At 37.0% G+C, this 20,704-nt stretch overlaps 1 protein-coding gene across 6 annotated transcripts in view; it reads left to right on the top strand.

The window, feature by feature from the left end:
• TBC1D5 (TBC1 domain family member 5) overlaps positions 1–20,704 on the top strand; it is a 326,354-nt gene that overhangs the window by 182,634 nt on the left and 123,016 nt on the right. For all 6 annotated transcript variants that reach the window (XM_040593276.1, XM_040593275.1, XM_040593273.1 and 3 more), the window contains 5 exons: positions 5,596–5,698; positions 11,862–11,950; positions 13,412–13,462; positions 13,551–13,620; positions 18,979–19,151. In XM_040593276.1, the coding sequence (XP_040449210.1) occupies positions 5,596–5,698; positions 11,862–11,950; positions 13,412–13,462; positions 13,551–13,620; positions 18,979–19,151 (486 nt within the window). The remainder of the gene's footprint in view (positions 1–5,595; positions 5,699–11,861; positions 11,951–13,411; positions 13,463–13,550; positions 13,621–18,978; positions 19,152–20,704) is intronic.

A 20,704-nucleotide genomic window follows, 5' to 3' on the forward strand; every position in this document is an offset into this window, starting at 1 on the left:
ATAGTAATAGATTTTACAAATCCCAGGATCACATATTTTCATTTACAGAAACCAAGTCATGCAGAAGAAATCATTGCTGTCTGGTTTTGGAATATTTTATATGTCCGTCCCTAGACCCGTTCTTGAATGCATTTTGCCATGAGATGTATAATTAAAATCTGAGTATGCTTTCATGTGCATTCTCACAACAGATGGTATTTTTTGTTTGTTAAAGGAAACAGTTCAGGATGTTCTAAGATTAAAATATATACGTATCTAAACTGTAGCTGGAGAATAAAAAGTTGTATGGAGGTTATGCCGGATGTAAGACTGTTATTTAAAAAAAAAAACTATATACATATATATACACACACACACAAAGTCCAGGCTCTCACTCTGGCAAGTGGCAGAGTGAGTAATATTCACTACTATCAGTAATAGTGACTAAAAAAAATTCCATTTATGTATTTATACAAAATAACATCTACTTGAAACAATAGCAGCAGACGTTACGTGTCGTCAATATCACAATGTCAAACGACGAAGGAGCAAAATTTATCAAAGTAACATGAATTTATTCGATAAACTTCATGCATTTATATATACATTTGTTCACCTAATCATAAAACGTAGTGTGCATTTTATGTATACTTATGTATCTTTTTGTAAACTGTCATTGGTGTGAGAAGCAGTAAGTCCTACGTTCCTTGGCTTTGCAGTGTTAAATACCCTCTGTTGTGCTTTTCATTTCCATTTTTCAAATAAATTCCTGGAGTTACAATTCAAAAAATTGTCATTACCTTACGATGCTATTTATTAAACATTAAAATAATTGGGTATTATATTCAGTTACTATAATCCTTACCTTCTAGCTTCTGCTTCTTATTTAACAAATATTTTTACATTCTTCGTCATCCAGTTCAGTACTCCATCATCCAACAGCATCAAGTAAACAGTGCTGCAGACTGTGATGCTAACTGCACACAGAGTGGCAAACCAGAGTCCCATCTATCAAAGCAGCAGAAAATTTACTCTATAATATTTTTATTAGAATTCTTTTAAGTGTAGTAATAATAGATGGGAAAAGTGGGTAGAATTACGCCTTTAAGATCGGTATTGGTTTAAATGTTCTAAATTTTACAATTCCGTCACCTAAAGGAATCAGTGCTAAAGCTGGTGTGCGTGTCTTCACATGCATTTTGTGAATCCTTATCACACCTAATAATTAGATTTGTAAAACGTAGATGCTTATAGTTGTGTTAATCATTCTTTAGAGTCTATGTACCTGAAGAATTCTAGGACACAAATCCTCTCTGGCTGAAGTAAATGTCTAGTATAGGTCTGATGAATCACACCGTAGAGAAGTGCGGTTTGTTTCAGTACTTACAAAAGACCTCTAGCTCACCTGGCTAACCCAGCTGTGGTCACCTAAAGTCAGGGAACAGTAATCCAAGCCATAATCTCTAAACACCGTTTTTTGCCTGTTGCATAATAAGAATTTCCAATACTTACAAGGGAAGTAGGGAATGATTTTGTTAAGTTAGTCTTAACTCATTAGTGATCAACATTTCTAATTAATCCCCCGACTTATTTTCCATGGTAGTTGAGAGGTTCAGAATGGATTTTCCTTCGGTTGTCTAGAAATGTGTGCTTTTGAGCTGGAACACCATCTCTTTCTCTCTCAAGTGAGAAGCTTCTAAAAATGAGGATAGGGAATGAGGGCAAGGGAGGTTTGCTATAATGCAAGTAAAAGCCTTACTTCATGTGTAGATAGCAGTAGCAACCAAGTTATAACTATAACGCTGCATTCCATTATTCTACTAAGACAGGAAGGCGTGTATGAGCCAGCACCGTAGTAACTCATAACAGACTTAAGAATGCAATGATTAATTACTATCATTCAAAAGATGTGTCAAGGAACAATGCTGATTTATTTTGTGATGATTAAGAAGGTAAGTGATGAAGAAGAAATGTAAAAAGTATTCTGCAGAAATGGAAATCAGCAGGTTGGTAGATGCAAGAGCAACTAGCTACCAGTCAAATCAAAATACCAGTCTGCTTGCTGGCATCACTTGATATGTCTGGGACTGTAAACGGCTAGAATTGATTACCCTCTTTCTCTCTCCAGTACTTTTAAGAAAACAAAATGCTTAGGGGGCACTCCCAGTAGACTAATCAAGCAGATTTTTTTTTGTATGTGCCCGACTACCTGGTTTCTGCTTCAGAAATAACAATCACAGTTTAGGACAATGAAAGGTGTGTGAAGATGAATAGTGGTGGGCGCTGCTCTTTCAAACTCTCCAGCTCCCAAATAACAAAAAACCACCACACCCATAAAAAAGGTAGTGGAGAAGCCATTAAGCAGCTACATCCTTCCTAAGCATATGGAAGAGATGTGAAGAAACACCCGCCCATTAAGTATGAACGCAGGAGACAAAATCTAGTTTCTGTGTAAGAGGAGGGACTGCTGGAAGGGAGAGCTAGCTTTATACACCAATTTACTCCTTTTCAAGAATAAAAGTGAGCAACGAGGGGGAGCGGTTATTATTACAATTCTTTACCAAACCTTTGCAGTTGCAAGAGCATCTTCCAGGTTTTTTTCTGGTTTAGTAGCTTCCCCCTTCCAGCTGGGGGGAACGTCAGGGCGTGGGATCTGTTCCTGAAAGAAACGACAGTCACTCTGCGGCTGTGGTTAAGAGCCTCATTTCTATCTGCCACCAAATTTCTTTGATAAAGTATTTCTGCATCCTTTTATTTGGTTGCCAGCCTAAGTTTCATCAGTGTCAAAGTCTGGCTGCCCTTGGACGTGCTAAAGGAATGTTTTAAAAAACGAATGGTGACTAACTCACGCTGGCCTTCCATTTCAGAAAGCAGGGACTTGGATTCGTCATTGTTCAATTGCAGCAGCTGTGGTGAAGCAGTCTAGCAAAGTTCCCATGCCCTTATGCAGTATTGCTCAGAAATGTAATTAAACTTTTTTTAGTTTAGAAAAAAAAGAAAGAAAAAAGAAAGAAAAAAAAAATTCATGAACTCTAGTGTTCATGAAAAGTATTCTTACTTTTCCTGATTTGAGGATACTGTATTTCTAAAACAGTGCTTTAATCATAAAATTACATTCTCCGTAAAAATCCATCCTGAACTGATAGTTCCCTCGTGATCTCTTGTATTTACATTTACTATAATTAATACTTCAGCCAGCTTATTCCTGAGTTTGTTATTATCCTTTCTGTCACAATCTCTGGTATTACTATATCCTCACAGATATCTCTGTGTATTTTTGAGTTTTCTTTGTTAGTCTTCTCTTCCTAGACTCCATAGGGCAGGCCTGAATAACAGTCCTTCAAAAATAATCTCTTCAAACCCCTAAATTATGTCGATTGCCATCTGCTGTAATGCACTTTTGGTCTCAGCTGTGTCCTTCCTTTACAGTAATATAATTAGTACAAGTGCATACAACTTCCCAAATGGTGGTCTACCATTACCCCCACCAGGTGCCAGGAGAGCGGTACACTCCTTATCCCAGTGCCTTTCCCAGGACTTCAGCCTGGTTTCAGCCTGAAACCCGCTGCGTTCCGGCCACGGTGTGTGCTCTGCCTTGGCTCTCGGTTCAGGTCCTTCATCCAAGGATGTCAAAGCATCTTTTCTAGCCTTTAATTAGTTATGTCTCTCTGCTTACTTGTCATCACCTCTGTGAGATGACCACACTAATTTTTAACCCTAATTGGTTTATTTTAAATAATTTATTATAATTCCCTATATTGTTTCCCTATGGCAGGCTTAATATAACTAGTCTAGAGTTTAGCATTGTAGCTCAGACCTGGGAAGCAGGAAAAACAAAGTTTGCTTGAAGAAAGCTTATCTGAAATCTATGTTATTTCATTTTAAAACTGACAATACTGTAGCCTTTATTTCAGCAATTTAGCCTGAAGCACACTGTTTTAAGTATTCTTCTGATTTTCTTTGTCAAACTTTTCCTTGCTTTTTAGTATTCTACCTTTCCAGATTTTTTGTATTTGTTATTGCTCCCTATAGCTGAATGTGGTTTGGGGTAGTTGCTTTTGAAACATTTTTTGCCATCTAGTAATTTTTCTGTAAGCCTGAAAATACTTTTTTTTTGTGAATTTATTCATTAAAGTACATCCTACATAGCCACTTTAGTTTCTACCTCCAACAGTCAAGGAGCGGGAGGCACAGGTGAGAGTTGCTTCAGAATAGTTACAGAATATAAATATTTACATTTTCCTGGATTATCAGCAGATAACAGGATTTTCCCAGAAGCTTTTTTTCCCTTATTCTCACACTAGGTCCACTTCATTCTATTTTGCTGGAAGGATATTTGCCATGTCAGAGTATCAAATGATTCCATAATTGTAAAGTTTATTGGAGACAGCTACTGAAGTCGGTGAAATACCTGATTATATTTTACCACAAAAGATGCTAGTAAGGTATTTTGCAGCTTAGGATACTGGTTCTCCTGTCAGTTATGAGACGTGTTAATAATCTTGTAATTAAAACGCTAGTAATTTTTCAAATGTTCATGAAATATTGAATCCTTGTGTATATGCTTCTTCTGACATACTCGTCTTTCTTCCATTTTATTCCTGTTTTAAACTGGAATTTTACAAATTTCCTTGACATATTGTAGCTCTTGTACCTTCCTTTGCCCAACTTTTATCTTGAGAAAAATGAAGAGCAGAGCTAAGCACTACTTGTGAAACCGCAGGGCATACTGATGATCCAGTTTCCATTGCCAACCTAACACAGATATAAAAAATGGGAGGACATCATATCAAGTGCGTCTTTTACCTATGGAAATTTAATCTTTGGTACTTATTTTTCCAGAACCTGAACCAAATTAATCAATAAATAATTGTTTTCAACAGTTGTATTTTCAGCTGGCTTGGTTTTATGAGGGGAGAAGTGTCTGCTTGGGTTTTTTTGGTCACACTCCTTTTCTAAGCGTTCCTAGAAGTTTTAGATTCATTGGTGAAGGACTGACAATTGGTGGAGCACAGCCTTGGACTTCAGTTTCTCTTGGTATGCTGTGCGACCTGGGACCAGAACAGGTCTTCTGGGGTGCTAGGTTTGGCAGTAAGGGTCTGTGTGCAGGAAGGACAGGGTAGATCTTTGCTTCAGTTATTGCCTCTCGTTCAGTCTCCTTTCATTCTGCTTCAAGTCAAATTGTTAGGGACCAAGGAACCCGAGGCTTTAGGCAGGCATACACTCGTATGGTACATAGTTTTACTTTGATTAGATTCTCCAAGTCATTCATTTTCAGTGGATTGGCTGTTTGTAAGAAGTTGACAGTTAAAATAGTCTGCCGTTGTATTTCATCCTTGCATATCTCTCATTTTCATGATATTAAAGGGGATTACTTATTTAAATATAACCAGTGCTACCATCGTATCTGTGTAGTGGACTGGTATATATTGAAGAGAGAACTTTGGTTGCAAAACAAGTCTTTAGAAGTATTCTTAATCTAGGATACCGAGAATTTAGAGTGGTGGGAATACAGATGAGGGAGGTGCTGTTTCACCTAAACCCATTTCTAGAAGACCAACAACTGAGATTCTATGTGCTCTATTGTTTACTTTCGCTGTATTTCTTCATTTTCAGCTTTCCTGAAATGCAGTATTTCCAGCAAGAGAATGTGAGGAAGATTCTTACAGATGTTCTGTTCTGCTACGCCAGAGAAAATGAGCAGTTGCTTTATAAACAGGTAATGAAAATACTGTACAGGTGGCATTCATTGACTCAACGTGTTCTGTACAGTTTGACAATAATGTAGTTCTGTTGTATCTGAAGTTGTATCATAATGCTAAAGTAATCAAAGAGCTGCTTGTCAGCTGGATAGTAAGAAAAGTAAACTCATTGAATAACATATGCTTTTTCCTCATAACACAGTCCCTCAAATTGTTTTCTGTAATGTTGCTAAGTTGTCTAACTTCAAATTTCTTTATAAACATCTTTTTTTTCAGTGTTGGCTAAGAAAGAAAAAAAAAAAAAGGCTTTCTCTGCTTAGATAAAGGAAGAAAGCATGCAGCAGGATTAAAAATGGTACTAAATAAAGAAAAAACATAAACAATGGCTTTAGAAATCTAGGCAAAGTTTACTATTTTAAATAATATTTTAAGTTCTTCCTCAAAGTGCTAAAGCTATGCAGTATGTTAGTGAGTAGATCCTTTATCTAACCCTGTAGCATCCCAAGACAGTGCAGCTGACAGATGCCTTTGACTGAAGGATAAGGGTGCTACAAATACCACTTTTACAGTGCTACCTGAAGGAGAGCCTGCTCAAACCATTTTTGAGAAAATGGTAAAGAAAGCCTTAAAGCTATCCTGACTATGCAGCTATATGGGATGAAGGCTGAATTAATTTAACATTTGTTGTGAAGGTTTTGAAGTGAGTATATGCTTGATACTGAATTAATACAACAAGACTAACATGCAGAGCATATTAGTATGTATAGTATAGATGTAAGTATATTTGTATTTGTTTCTTCAGGCTGTTAACTCTAGGGTGAGTAGGGACTGACAAACTCAGGGATACCCTATACGCATGGACAAAGCATAAACTGTATTTTTCATGACAAGAATATTTTTCATGACAAAAATACAGAGGTTCAGTAAATGGGAAGTTTTTTATAAGGCATGGTTTGTGCCCACCCAGTCCTCAAGCCGGGAAACCAGTGGTGTTTCATGAAAAAACTGACACATGCAAGTTGAAGGAACAGTTACTTCTCAAGAACCATCTTACAGATTATATCAAAATCAAATATATCATTATTGAGCCTATGAAATCTCTATCAGCTGGTTATGTCTCATGTTTGACAGACTGTGAGCAAGGAATAGGCTTGCATGAGAACAAGAAAAAAATTGAGATTTGTGAGCTGTATTTTGAAGGGCACTGCTAAAGAAAACACTTTTATTCAACCTCCCCTTTCTAGTGAGTATAGACCAGAGTACTGATGATGGGGAAATGGAAGAACACATTCCAGCTAATTTAGTCTATCATTTATTGAACAAGAAGTATTATTTTACTCTTTGATATGACTTAAAAGGACTTAATTACCCTCTGCTCATATTTAAAATCCTCTTGATTTCTTACCAAGAAATAATACCTTTCTACATAAGGATGGAATATTTAGCCAGATCAAATATATATATATATATATAAAAAAAAAAAAAAAGCCCTGCGTTTCATCACAAGCTGTTAAAGCTATTATTTTCTACTAGGTGACACCCCGTTTAACATAGACCATATTGTTAATAGTTATGGGATTTTATTGAATTAATGAGACTGTTATCATGTAGTAGAATGTCTTGCTGAGTTAATTGAAACTGCAGAGATTATATAAATGGTATTAATGAACTTTGACTGCCTGATGCCTCAGCTTTAATAAAGACTGCTTGGTGGGCTAAATGAACATAGGCAGATAAAAGAACAGGTTCAATTTTGCGAGCCTACAGGCTGTTGACAAAGAAAACTTCTTTACCTCTGTTCTCAACTGGTGTGCAGCGGTAGCGCAGTAATTCCAGGAAGGGGTTGCCACAGGACTAAGGGGAGAGGTGGAGTGCAGAAAACAAAATAAATTTGGATCATGAAAAACTGTTGATTTAATCTCTCTCAAATGTGTTCAGTATACCACCCAAGTCTTGTGGTGGTGTGCCAAGTCCACGAAACAGCAAATGATAGTGGTTTTCCTCACTTGCGGGCATGTGTCACTTAAGAGCTTTTTTTTTTCCTTACCTCATTTTAAAAAGGTAGTTTTATTTGGTTTTGTTTTTTATTAAATTAATATTCCTGTTAACTTATTAGTAACAATCCTGCTTTTTTGTCCCATGTCCGTCTCTTTTTAGATAACATTTCTTTCATGTCCATCAGTATCCTTCTCTGAATTAGCTAATAGGAAATAAAAGTTTGTGGTGGCAACAGGATATGCTTTTTTCTGTCTTTTAGCAAATACCTTCGTTGCAGTCAATCTTCCTGTCCTACTATTTTTATTGGTTCTGGTTTTACCATTGACTGAAGCCCCACTTCCCATAATAATTTCCATTACTTCAAAGTCTAGCATATATTCTTGAAAATTATGAAGGTTACCATTAAGTCCTCAATAACAGACTACCTCCAAGCTACTCTCTTCACAGTGACCTCAATAAAAAGCACAAATTGAACAGTTTGTCATCCATCATGGGACTGGTCCTGTTGTCCTATATGAGAATTCTTCTTTCTCATTTGTATGGCCTCATACAAGAGCTACATTTGCTATTAGAATTTTAACACTTGGCCAATAAATGAAAACTTATCCTTTTGTTTGTCAGCATCTGTACAGGACCTAATGTTTCTCTTTCAAAATACTTGGGAAAAGTTATAGTTCCTTGACAATTTGCATACTTATAAATGTAAATAAAATGTATCCGAAGCTTACAACATTTTATTGAAACTATTGCATAGCATCAGCATATAGTCTTATGAGAAGCAATCAATAATGTTTGTTTAATATGCATATATGCATGAAAGTTGTCTTTGTAGTAGGGTTTGTGGGTTTTTGACCAGCGTGAAGTAACATTTCATGTGATGAGGAAAAGGATATTTCTGTCCCTAGTCAAATGGAGTAGAACGTTGTGAAGCTGTATTACAGATTTTAAAGACAGAATCCTCACTGGGATCTTTGAATTTTTAAATAGCAGCTGTAAATATAAAATCTAAAGAGAATAGTATATTGTACTTGAGAATATGTAAAAATTACTCTTAGCGTTCTTCTGTAAGACTGGTGCCAAAATTCTGGTCCTAGTTATACTGAAAAGAAGTAGTGACAATTAAGCTAAATCGCTAGGCTAACTATTGCTTGCTCATGATTTGATTGCCCTTAGAGAAGTCAATATGATTTTGAAACGCATTGATTCACTTTTGATTGTAGAAATGCTGTATTTCTGGTTTTCTTTCTAAACCATAGACTGTATTATGAAATCGATATTTTGTTGTAGCTGGGAAGTGTCATAAAATTATCTGAGCTCTGTCAACTTATTTATTAACACTAAAGAGTTTTAGTAAACTGCAGCATTGAAAAAATATGTGTGTGCATATTACACTGGTAGCTTTTCTTGCCAAGCTAAAAATCTCTAAATGTTTGAAGTACTCTTGTAACTGAAAGATCAGAGGTATTTTTTCGAAATCCTGATATTTCATCATCTGTTTTGTTTTTGTTGTATGTGGACAGCCACATTATGATTCTACTTTATTATAAAGTTGATATATTATGTTGGAAAAATGTATGATGTGCTTTTATCTTCTATAACTAATTCTTATTTTATGTCCTCTTTATTTTTCTTCAGCTTATATGTTTACAGCTTAGGTGGTAGTTTTATTAGATAGTCAAGTTTTTGGCATTTCTATTTATCTTATTTCATGTTAATGTATCAGGACAAATAAAAGATTAGACATGGAGCTATTAATTAACCGGGGGCTGTGAGTATGTATGAAAGTACAACCCAGGTTATCTACAGTTTATTTAAATATTTTTGCCATTTATATTTATTGTCTAATCCTGGACCTATCTCCCCATCTCTACTATTGCTTCCCCTCTTGGGATGACCATAAGACTTTCAGAAATCTAAGGCTGTTAATTTGTAGTCTTAACTCATATTATTGGGTTTGGGAATTTTACATCAGCTCCTGAAATCAAGTGGCTATATGGGCTTTAATCTTTTTTTTTTTTTTTTCCTAACTGAATTTCTGTTTATCCTTCATCTTCTGAAGTAGTCCCTAAAGGTTCAGAAACAGGAAGAGAAAGAAAATATCCAGACTTCAGGAGTTTTGCTGTCTTTAGCTTTGTCCAGTCAACTCACTGCTATTGCGGCAACTCTACACTTAACGCTGTAACAGTCATTTCAGTCCTGAAGAAAGTAAAATTAAATTTCCTAGGATTTCAGTTGATAGCACACAGAGAAATTTCCAGACCTCTTTTTGGTTTTTTCTTCAGTGCTGCTAGGTATTGGAATTTTGTCTTATGAACAGATAAGATTCACTAACATGCCTCCAAGCGCACTCAAAATAGACCATGATCTAGAGAGGGCTTCTACATCTACATCCGTGCTTAGTTTAGACGACTTAAGGAAAATCCCCATTATTTCCAATAAAAGTTAAAGCTTTTTAGTAGTTAATGGATCTGCTAGGTACGTATGAAGCAGATAAGCTAACTCACTGATACTGAATACTCCTCAAATGCTACATAGAATATCAACTGATATACCAGCAAGGCAGCAGCGTGACTGCACAAGCGTGTAACTCTTCCATTGCCCACATCTGTCCATCACGTAAAGGGCTGGAAAAGCAAGTGGAGAGGCTTCCTAGCTTGGGACTGCAGGCACAGAAGTAGAACAGCTCCTGTCTAAGGACTTGTTACTGGACTTCCAACGGCAACCTGAAATGCCTGTGAGCTTGGTGGGCCATCCCTGGTGCTCTTTCTGCCAACGGGGTAGACAAGATGGTCTTCCTGGCACCCCAGTCTGCCCAGGGCACTCACCTGGAGCTGGCACTGAGGCTCCGCTTGGTGAAGTAGTTGCACCTTTGAAGTGGAGCCCTGCTGGCAGCATGCTCTTTCACCTATAGCCAGAGCAAGACCCAGCAAGGATAGCCGGGGCACCTGGCACCAAACCCTGGCCGCGGTGGGTGTTTGTGGGCTGAGGTCGACTTCCCTCCCGTTGAAGTGATCCCTGTGTCTAGAGGCAGCCAGACAGGTCTCAACCCTTCATCCCACATCCCTTCCATCACCAAAGGGCTCCCTCATTTATTTTGTATGCCTGACCCCTACCCCAACCTATAGCTTGCACAGTTCCTGCCTGCTTTGCTGGTCCACCACTGGCAGCCCAACCCGCCATAACCAAATTCCCCAGTTATGATAACCACAAATCCTCCTTTTCTCTGATCTAATCTGAGGGAAGAGGCTGAACATCTGCTGAAGATGAGGCTTCATTCTGCAGGCTGTAGTTTTACCTGCCAGCATGTTGCTGCTTGCCAACTGCATCGCTTGTTTCTGAAGCAGTTGCTTCTGTTCCTGGTAACAAATTGACAAGCCTCAGGTGAACCACAACAAATAAAGATCTCTTTTTTGTTCCTGGTGAGCTCTGGATGAAAGCATCAATGTCTGGCCTAGGTGGCTGAGCCATGCTTTTAACGCTGGCCCAAGTTCTTGACTATCCACCATTTTTTTCTGTCCCAATTCCTGCATGTTTCTGTGGTTTTTCTGTAACTTAATATAGATTGCATATGTAAGTAATAGTCTGTAGTAGAACAGAACCAGGTCTTCTATGCATTGCATTATGAGTTTATTTGTAATATTGACATAACAATTTTTTAAAAAGGGGGAAAAAAAACCTCGTTTTATTTCTCACGTCTGTAGGAATGAAAGTTTCATTTTCTGATTTCCCAAATAGCTGTCTTTGTCTCCCCTGAAGGTTACTGTTACACTTCTATCTATGGTTTTGGAACGTTATCAAATAAAAAATTATTTTAAATTTTGTAATTTTTCCCTATTGCAGATCTTTGTACTGTGGATCATGATTGTAATTACCATAAACAAAATTCATATTTATGAACATAGATTTTGGAGTAAACTGCCAGGTGCAGGGTTGCCTACCATTGCCAGTTTGTTGTCTGTTGTGTTAGAAAAAGGGAGAATAACTTGCTTCTGTATATTACAGAAAAATACACACTTGGATTTAATCAGAATTTAAGATAAAAAACATTGATGATAAAACCGTTCTGTTAAGAATGTAAATGTTCATGGTTTTAGTTACTCTGCACCTAATATTGCTGGCTGCCTGATGCTATGCATTAGTGACTGGAAAATCTTACTATATTTTTGCTTCCTTTATGTTTAGGGTATGCATGAACTTTTAGCTCCGATTATCTTTATCCTGCATTGTGACCACCAGGCTTTTTCACATGCCAGTGAAGCTGCACAACCAAGGCAAGCATCGTGTTTTATTTGTATAGTATTGAAATTCACTTTAATTTGGCTGGACTAGAAGTGTGTTCCTTAATTCTTTCTTTATAATTGATAAACTGATACGGAAATAGTTGCATCCTCGTGCTTTGATGGGAATGTCCTTATTTCATCTTCTCTATTATAGCTTCTGAAAGGAGGATTAAAAGTGTAGACATCGACCCCTTCAGAGGTATTAGCTGGCAAAAAAAGGGGAGACAAGAAACCTAAGGACAATCTTAATCAAAAAGCTTACATACCTACCTACCATTTCACCTCATTGTTATTGCCAGAAATGGTTTAGGTTTTGGCATTGCAGAGAGGAGGCAGATTAGAGAGCTACAGTCACAGAACAGACATGTTACCAACTCTTTTTCCTTGTATCTTAAAAGAGAAAAAAATCAATGTAGACAAATTGTTGTGATTGATATTTCTTTCATCACCTGCAGTGTTGTAGCTGCAATCTCTGACTATCCTTTGAGTTGGTAGTAACATTAACGTTCGCTATTGATTCGCCATTTCACTCAAACTGTGTGTGTGTATAATCATACACATATGTATAAAATATTACATCACACATGATTGTGTCAACCAAATTCAGATGCTTCTTTTCTTGCTGTATATGTAAAGCTTTTATTCTTTTTTAAAGAAACTAGTTGCCTTCTTGTATCACCTGAGATATTTGGGTAATTTCTTTTCATTTGTCTTTATGTATTCTCTTTTGGAGTCCGGCAGTGAATAAAAGCCAATTTAATTACATGCACTGTGTAATAAAACCTCTGTTAACACCCTTCAATGTGATTGTCCAAAGGCAGTTAAGAACAAGGATGGAGATTATTTACAAGTGTGTGTTCTTATTCAATGTCTGTCCTTAGATATCCTGAAATTACCTAGAAGATGCTCTTCAGCGCTCAGTAACTTAAAATAACGACGTGTTATGCACAGCATTCTGTTCCATCCCCACTCAAAAAGTAGAGCTAAGCAGCAAAGTAGATGGAAAAGAGGTGCTGTCACTGATTAATTGCTGTTAAAGTACAATAAAAATACAGGCTATTAAAACAAAATAAATTAATGTTTTGATACTGCATATTTGACCAGTAACCATTTTTTTTTTTGTTTGGGACAAACAGTGATAGATTGTGCAGCAATCAATTATTCTAGATCAAGCATATTCAAATAATACATTGTGACATTCAGTAATTTGTTATTTGGAATAATTAGATGGTTACTTCATTGTAGCGCAGACAAGGCAGCTAATTTGTTTTTGATCTTTATAAAAAGGAAAGACTTCATTTGTTCAATGGAGTTGCTCTTTTTAATTAAAAAGGCTAGTTTTCTCATTTGCACTTTATATGAAAGTTGGCTTATAAATACATAATAGTACATGCAGAAAGCTGACCAAAAATAAACATTCACATTTGGATTGTTCACTGTTGCCTTTTTCAGTGAGGAAATGAAAGTTCTTTTGAATCCTGAATATCTGGAACATGATGCCTAGTAAGTTTTAACAACTTCCTTTACATTTTATTTGCTCTTATTTGTAATACATTATTTAACACCAAGTTTCTGGGGTTTTCCTTTTCAGTGCAATGTTCACACATCTTATGAAAACAGCAGAACATTGGTTTTCAACTTTTGAACATGACAGTCAGAAGGTAAATACTGTTCTAAGATGCATTTGTTATATTGTTAAGCAAATTATTTTTCATATGATTGAGGTAATTTGAGGCTAATAAGGCATGTTGTCTTAAACAACTTGGTTAAAGCAGGCTCGACCAAGTTTATATTCTTTAGAGGTTCCTCAGAATTCGGTCATAAGCACCCACGGAAAGTCTTCCAGTTGAGAGTTCCTATGTGTTGCAAGATCACTTGGTAATCAGAATGTGCAAACATAGATTCTCCTATGTGTGAGTGATGCTCTTGAGCTGCAGTCAGAAGAATGCCTGTCATAGGCACATCTACATGCCCCAAACCTGTGTAAATGTGATGTTAAATAAATGCATATAGGCAGTGTTTAACATATCGAGGCTTGAATTGGTTTCAGCTGCTTACAATATAAACAATTTGCTGTGAAACCAAAACTTTAACCAGACTGTTCATCAAAGGTCAGGGTGCATCTTTCCCTGACTTCATCGCTCCATTTTCTTCCTTTTTTTCTTCTTGACTTCAGGGTATTCAAACAGAGGGAATGGCTGTGCCCTCACATCGCCTGTGTAGTTATGCAGACACCGCTGTATTTAGTATGTTCCTTCTTTTCATAGAAAAGCTTTTTCTGTGCTCTGAGTTTAGTTCTACAGAACTGTTCTTTGCAGGGACCTTCTAGGCACCATCTAGTCCTCGCCTGTAACCATTTCTTGTGCATCGCGTGAGAGACAATTCCCTCAGTCCATTGCTCAGTGTTTACTTGGAGCACTTTTTTCCTGTCTCTTTCCCTGTTTAAATTTCTCTCTTTTTTAAAATTCCGAAGAATGATTTGTGTGATGGAGTTTATGTAGAAGGCTCTAGTAAAACGCAGCCATATGACAGGTATTGCCAAGACTTTCAATGTATTGTATCCTAAAAGAGTTGTCCTCCAAACTTAGTTCCAGTTTGATTCATTTCAGCATTTTTCACATAGCCCATGGGGTGAGTGTCTAGAGTTACAAAAAAAGTAATAAGAATTTGGTTGGGTTTGGATGTCCACATGTGTGCAAACTGTACTTAGGGAATACTAGGCTGAACGGTGGTGCTGCCTATCTGTTGAAGAAAAAGGTGTTCACTCAAGACTCGCATAAAAGCTTCTATTTTCTTTAAATGTTTAAATGTATCCGTGTATATATTTTATTAAACATGGAGCACGGGCATCTTGGCCTAAGATATCTACAATTAAAAATTACTGTTTGGATTTGAGTTTTTACATAATTCTCAGTAACTAAAGATAAAGCATGAGATACAAATTTTATGAAGTTACTACACAGTCACTTTTATTCCAACAACAAAGCTGTGAGGCATGTTTCTCTTGAGTGTAGCTTTTCAGAATTCAGTGTATTCAAATGTATTTGTTCCAATTTCTGTGACAGAGGTGATAAAGTCTGAGGCTGAGTTTTATTCTGGGAAATAACTAGGTCTGCTTACAGATTTGCAGTGCTTGGGTAGAAGGTGAAAGTTTACATTGCCCTTTCTAGTCCTTTCACGGCATAAAAAATTAACAATGCAAAGCGCATGGATTAATATCTAGTTGTTTGTTCTTGTTCTTTGCAAACATGTATAATCTTTAATAATCTTTTCTTGTACGTATGCCTTTTACAATCATGACTTTGAGGGTTAGCTACATAATAAAGTCTGAATCTTCACAAAGGAAGCAATGAAAGCCTGTGCTCCGAGAGACATGTTACATTTTATAGCCTCTAACAGTTGGTTCCATTACTCCCAATTGCCATTAGAGGAGCTTCTCCAGCTACTGCATTCCCTAGCGGTTAATGAGAGAAATCTGTCCATGCTTTATACGTGTGCTATGTCCTAGCCTCTCTTTACTGCTGTAGCATTTGTTTCCTAAATGCATGAATATATAAATGCTATTAGTATCGACTGCCAGCCATTCCGGTTTGTGTTGTGGTAGGTGATGTTTTGTGGCAGGATTTGGTGACTCTGTTCCTAATACCTGATCTAAATTTTTCAGCCGTATTTCACTGGTGCCCACGTTTAAACTGTTCTTAGAGGTTAACCTGATGCTGTCCTATAAACAGCATAGCACATCTCTGAGCCGTCCCCCTTCTTGTCTATTCGTCGTGAACCTCATCCCTTTGGGACTGATCATTTGTATTTTGTGTTAGCAGCAGACAACTAAACCCATGCACTCAAATTATTTCCAAGACGTAGAAGCTCACAAAAAGAAAATGGATGTTTTGTCTCGTGGTGACCTAATAGATAGTGAGTATGGGCAGGGGCACAGTACCATGTTGTCCACTTGGCTTCTGTGCTTTAGGCACAGACACTCAGAGACGCTGTGTCACTTCTAGTTAAACATTTTGGCAGCTGATTGTATTAGTTTATTTTAACATCTTTCTGTTTGGGTTGTTTCTTTCACACCAGCGGGTGTGATTTTTTGGAACAATTTCAACTGACTAAATGTATTGTCATTTTCTCAACCAAACTGTGTGAGAGGAGACAACAGACGTATCATATGCACTCTGGTCATCCACTGTCCCTCTTGGAGGAGTGCACCAATTCAGGAGGCATGGACAGTCAAGGCATTGATTATCGATTGCAACTCCTGTCCCCACAGATGCTGTCATGCTTTGAAGATTTCTGTTAATGACGTTTCTGAGATGCTGATGAACTGCATTTTGATGGATACCTTTTACTTACCTCATGCTTTTTTAAATGGCAAGCCAGCACATATTATTTGATGCACTTAGCTGTGTTGATGGGCAGCCTGACAGGCAGCAGCGTGTCAGTGCTGCATTATGCCAAGGTGCACAAATGCGGCAAGTGACAAATAACTGGTTTTGGCATTTCTCCGTAAGAGGAAGGTTGCACTAGTTCTGACATTCAGAATATTGTGGCACTTGAGCCAGTGTCCAACAGTCTGTCTTCTAGTTTTGTAAAGATGGCTTTAAACCCACAGACAACTAATGATGTAAAGGTTAATCTGAGCAACTAGCTCGTCTTCTCGTATTACAAGTTCAAATAAGTAGAAAGATTCTAATGTTGAGATTTCTATACAAGAATCTATGCCTACAGTCAAGAAAAGCTTAAAAATACAGATGTTTTGAGTCATCAGAGTTATAAGTGCATGCAGTGGTCAAGCTGAAATTAAACTTAACTTGAGTAAATCAGAATAAAGTTCATACCCCAGATGTGTGTCAACTGATGGAACATGCAGTCTAGGAATATGTAGTATTACAAACTTTTGATTAGAAATTGGTATTTTACGCAAAAAAATACTCTAGACTGACATTTAACATTAAGGCACTGTTATCAGATCTTACTTTTAGAGTGTTTTTCTGTATAGATAGAAGAGATTAGTGGATACCCTTTTCCAGTATTTTGCATTCTAGCACATGACCAAGAAAATAATGAAATGGGTCTGAAATAACAGCAATAGGAAATAGCCATACAATGCAGAAACAAATATCAGGGTAAAAAGAAGGCTTCCTGATTTGGTAATAAAGAAGTTACTAGAATAATCAAAAAGGGAGGTAGGAGAAATATCCTTTCTCAATGTACCTGCAGCTATGAAGAACTTTAGTATTTAATTAAGTAGCAACATTTCTTATTGGTCCCTAAGATGCTAGATGTTTTATTTTAAATTTCTGTTTGGTAGAACAGAAAAGATGTTGAATGGAAGGATGCCATTTCAGTGAGCTTTATTTGATAGTCTAAGGGAGCTTTTGTCAAGCTGTTTGCTACGGCTTCTTAAATGAATATGTCTTGGTACCACAACAGCATTGCAAGACCACTGCACTGTAACAGATCAGTCCCTTTGCTGCAATTGCCATAGCTAAGCAACAATTAAGCAGATTTGAAGATACAATTTATGATCAATCAGATCCTTAAATAGAACCATTTTACCTGAATTCACTGCTCAGCATCATACCATATTTTCTGCAGTACAGAAATGGAATCATTAAGAAAAAATATTTCAAGCAAAGGAGATCGACATAAAAAATGAGCTTTTTGGTAGAAATTATTAAATGTTCAATGCCCACTTGAATGTTAAACCATGTTGTAAATGATGGTGAAATATGGGTACTTCGCTTCCATCCTCTTAAAATGTTGACAGAGAGAGAACGGGATTGAAGAGGGACTATAAACATAGGGAACAACCTTGGGCATAGTTTGTACAACCAAACTTTGTTATTGAATTTTAAAAATAACGTGCTTTTCACTGTATTGAACCAAGTGAATTTGTCTTTCTACAGTTTAAGCTGTAATGAAGTCTTCTGAAATTATTAACTCTTTGACCTCGATAATGCTCCTCTATCAATATACTGAGCAAAAGGGTTAGAAAAACAGTAACTATTTTTTAAAGTGAAGCTTTCATTCAGGTCAGAGCACCATGATGACAGATTGCAACAAAGTCATTGCAAAATCTTCTCTACTTACTGTTCCAATTTTCCCTCTTTTATAACTTTAACATTGTTTCTGACAGCTTAATTCTCCATTTCCCTTTCCCCAATCTTTCTCTTGATAGGTTTGACTTGTTCTGTTTTATTTCTCATCTTCCTTTTTACGTGTTTCCTATGCAGTGCGGTTTATTACTTGCTGCATTTCTTTCTAGCATTCTGTCTCTTTTTCAATAATACTTCACTCTTTTGCGAGAGTAAATTGAAAGCAGTATCAGGTTCAAGGATGCTAATACTCCAGTAGTTTTCTTCCTCTGTTTTCACATGGTGTGTGTCACATTCTAGATCATGACATAGTTTGCACAACCTCCAAGTCCAACCAACTACCTTCTAACTGTCAGGTTCATCTCACTGTTCTTTTTCTTTTCTCTTTCCTAAGTCTTCTGATGCTTTATCATATCAAAGTTGTGTAGATTTGGAGGTACAGCCACCAGATTTTCTGAGCAAGGGAAGCCTGTTTAGGAAGGATTGTTTGAAAGTAAGTTATTTCCTATTTGGTAGGCAATTTATTGTCCTCTGAGGGCATATATTCTCTACTAAGTTACCATTTATCTGCTTTGCTGTGGACTGACTCAGACTGATGATATTAAAGCTAAAATAAAGCTGTCAACACTTTGTCAGAGCATGAAAAGTAAAGCACGCACATAAAAATTGACATGCAGAACAAGGGGATGAACCTTGGCATGCCTGGGAAGGGGATTCCCGCAGTACCTTCAACAGAAGTGGATAATTGAGATAGTGGATAATTTTATTTTGCTGGAAAAGAAGCGAGTTATTAATTTTTTATATGTTTATTTGGAAGCCAACGATTACAACGAAACAAATCTCTTGTAGACGGTCCTGTTTCTGCATGAAAGCAAGGTTTCATGGAATATTCTTTTTTCCCCCCATTTTCTGTGTCTGCAGGAGAAGGATGTGATGATTACACCTATGCCATTTGCAAGGCCACAGGACTTAGGCCCATCTATTGCTATTGTAGCGAAGGTAAACCAAATTCAGGATCATCTGCTGAAGAAACATGATATTGAGCTGTACATGCATCTGAACCGACTGGAAATCGCTCCACAGATTTATGGACTGTAAGTGTTTGCAAAGCATTATTTAATTCAGTTCCTTCTATTTTATTTCGTTGTGTTAGGCTATTTTTTTCCTTTAAATTTAGGATTAGAGGAATCGGGCTAAAAAGGAGTACTTCTTATATCTCTTAGATTTTATTCAGTTGGCAGCATTACAGTAAATGACACCCCAGTGTTGTCTTTGTGACAGTGGCATTCCCAGTGCAGATAAAGTCTGTTCAGCTACGGATTAAAGAACTTGATGAAGACCCTCAGTGCAGTGATGAAGGACATACTGAATCAAAGACATATTCTACCTGTTGTTTTTCTGTAAGAAGAAATACGGTAATAGGACACAAAGAAGTAGGCAAGGAGAAAATCATTAGCATTGTATGGTTTATTTACTTAATTTTAATATCAGTTCAGTATCAGTGAACTTTCCTTTACTGTAATAATGGGGTTTTGGAGACTAGTAATACAGGTGTGACGGGGCATGTTAAAAGTTGAGGCATGGAGATAACAATGTCTGTGTCTGGAGTCAGCCCAGGGAGTCCTTTTTACATTAAGCTGGCTCAGATCCCTTCAGCTGGTGGTGTATTATGCATCCCCATTCTGGGGGGTGGGGGGCAGCTTATTGGGCCAGGTGTAACTTTGGATGTGGTCGTGTCCATGTGTCTGCACAGCATTGCAGTCCCGCCTGGTTGTGGCTACTATAGTCGGTCTGGGTCAGCACAGAGCAGGCAGCTTGGATGAGCCATGAGTAACTGTGGATTGACTGTGGGTTTGAGGCAGAATTTTGCCTTCAATGTCTGGAATTCTAGACATTTCATTCATTTTGATCACTCCTTAAAGAGCTGGCAAGCCATATGTGCAGTTGCAGTGACAGAAAAATGACACTTTAATTTTTATTTTTTTTTCAGTGCTTTAAAGCAAGGTTGGCTTTGCCTTAAATGAAAAAAAGAAAGTTTCATTTATAGGTGTGAATTTCCAAAATGTAATTGTGAATTACTTTTAACAACTCAATAGAAAATGTAGAAAGGGAGGGAAAAGGTGACTGTATAAATGTCAAGCCATAACTGCAATACTTAACAACATAAAAGTCTAATTTGATGTTGTAGTAAAATGGAAAAATGCTGCAACATAGTATATAGCCTCAAGAAAAGAGTTGAACCTAAGACTAAGTAGTAGTCCCAAACTTACAAATAACATATATTAGGAAGATAAATGTAATTCTACAAAACTTATTTAAATAGTTTTGATAGGAATGGGTTATGGGGAGAGGAAGAATAAGCCAAGTAAAGTCAAGGTATTAAAAGTATGAAGAGGACAGATTGTCCTCTTACAGTATTTTTTGCATAGTACAGAGTTGTGTATTTTCTTAATATCTTCACAAGTCTGGAGGAGAAAGCAAGCATCCCTAATATACTTCAGGGGTAGTAATGAATAAACAGGCAGTATAAATATCAAGGAAAACAGAAAGACAGTGTTTCTTTTTTATGAAGGCTTATGAAAACACACAGAAAATAAAGTAAGATAGACCTCAGAAATTTACTAACAGATATTTGGGGGCAAAAATA

This window comes from Falco naumanni, chromosome 4 (assembly GCF_017639655.2).
Source record: "Falco naumanni isolate bFalNau1 chromosome 4, bFalNau1.pat, whole genome shotgun sequence".
NCBI classification, from domain to species: Eukaryota; Metazoa; Chordata; class Aves; order Falconiformes; family Falconidae; genus Falco; species Falco naumanni.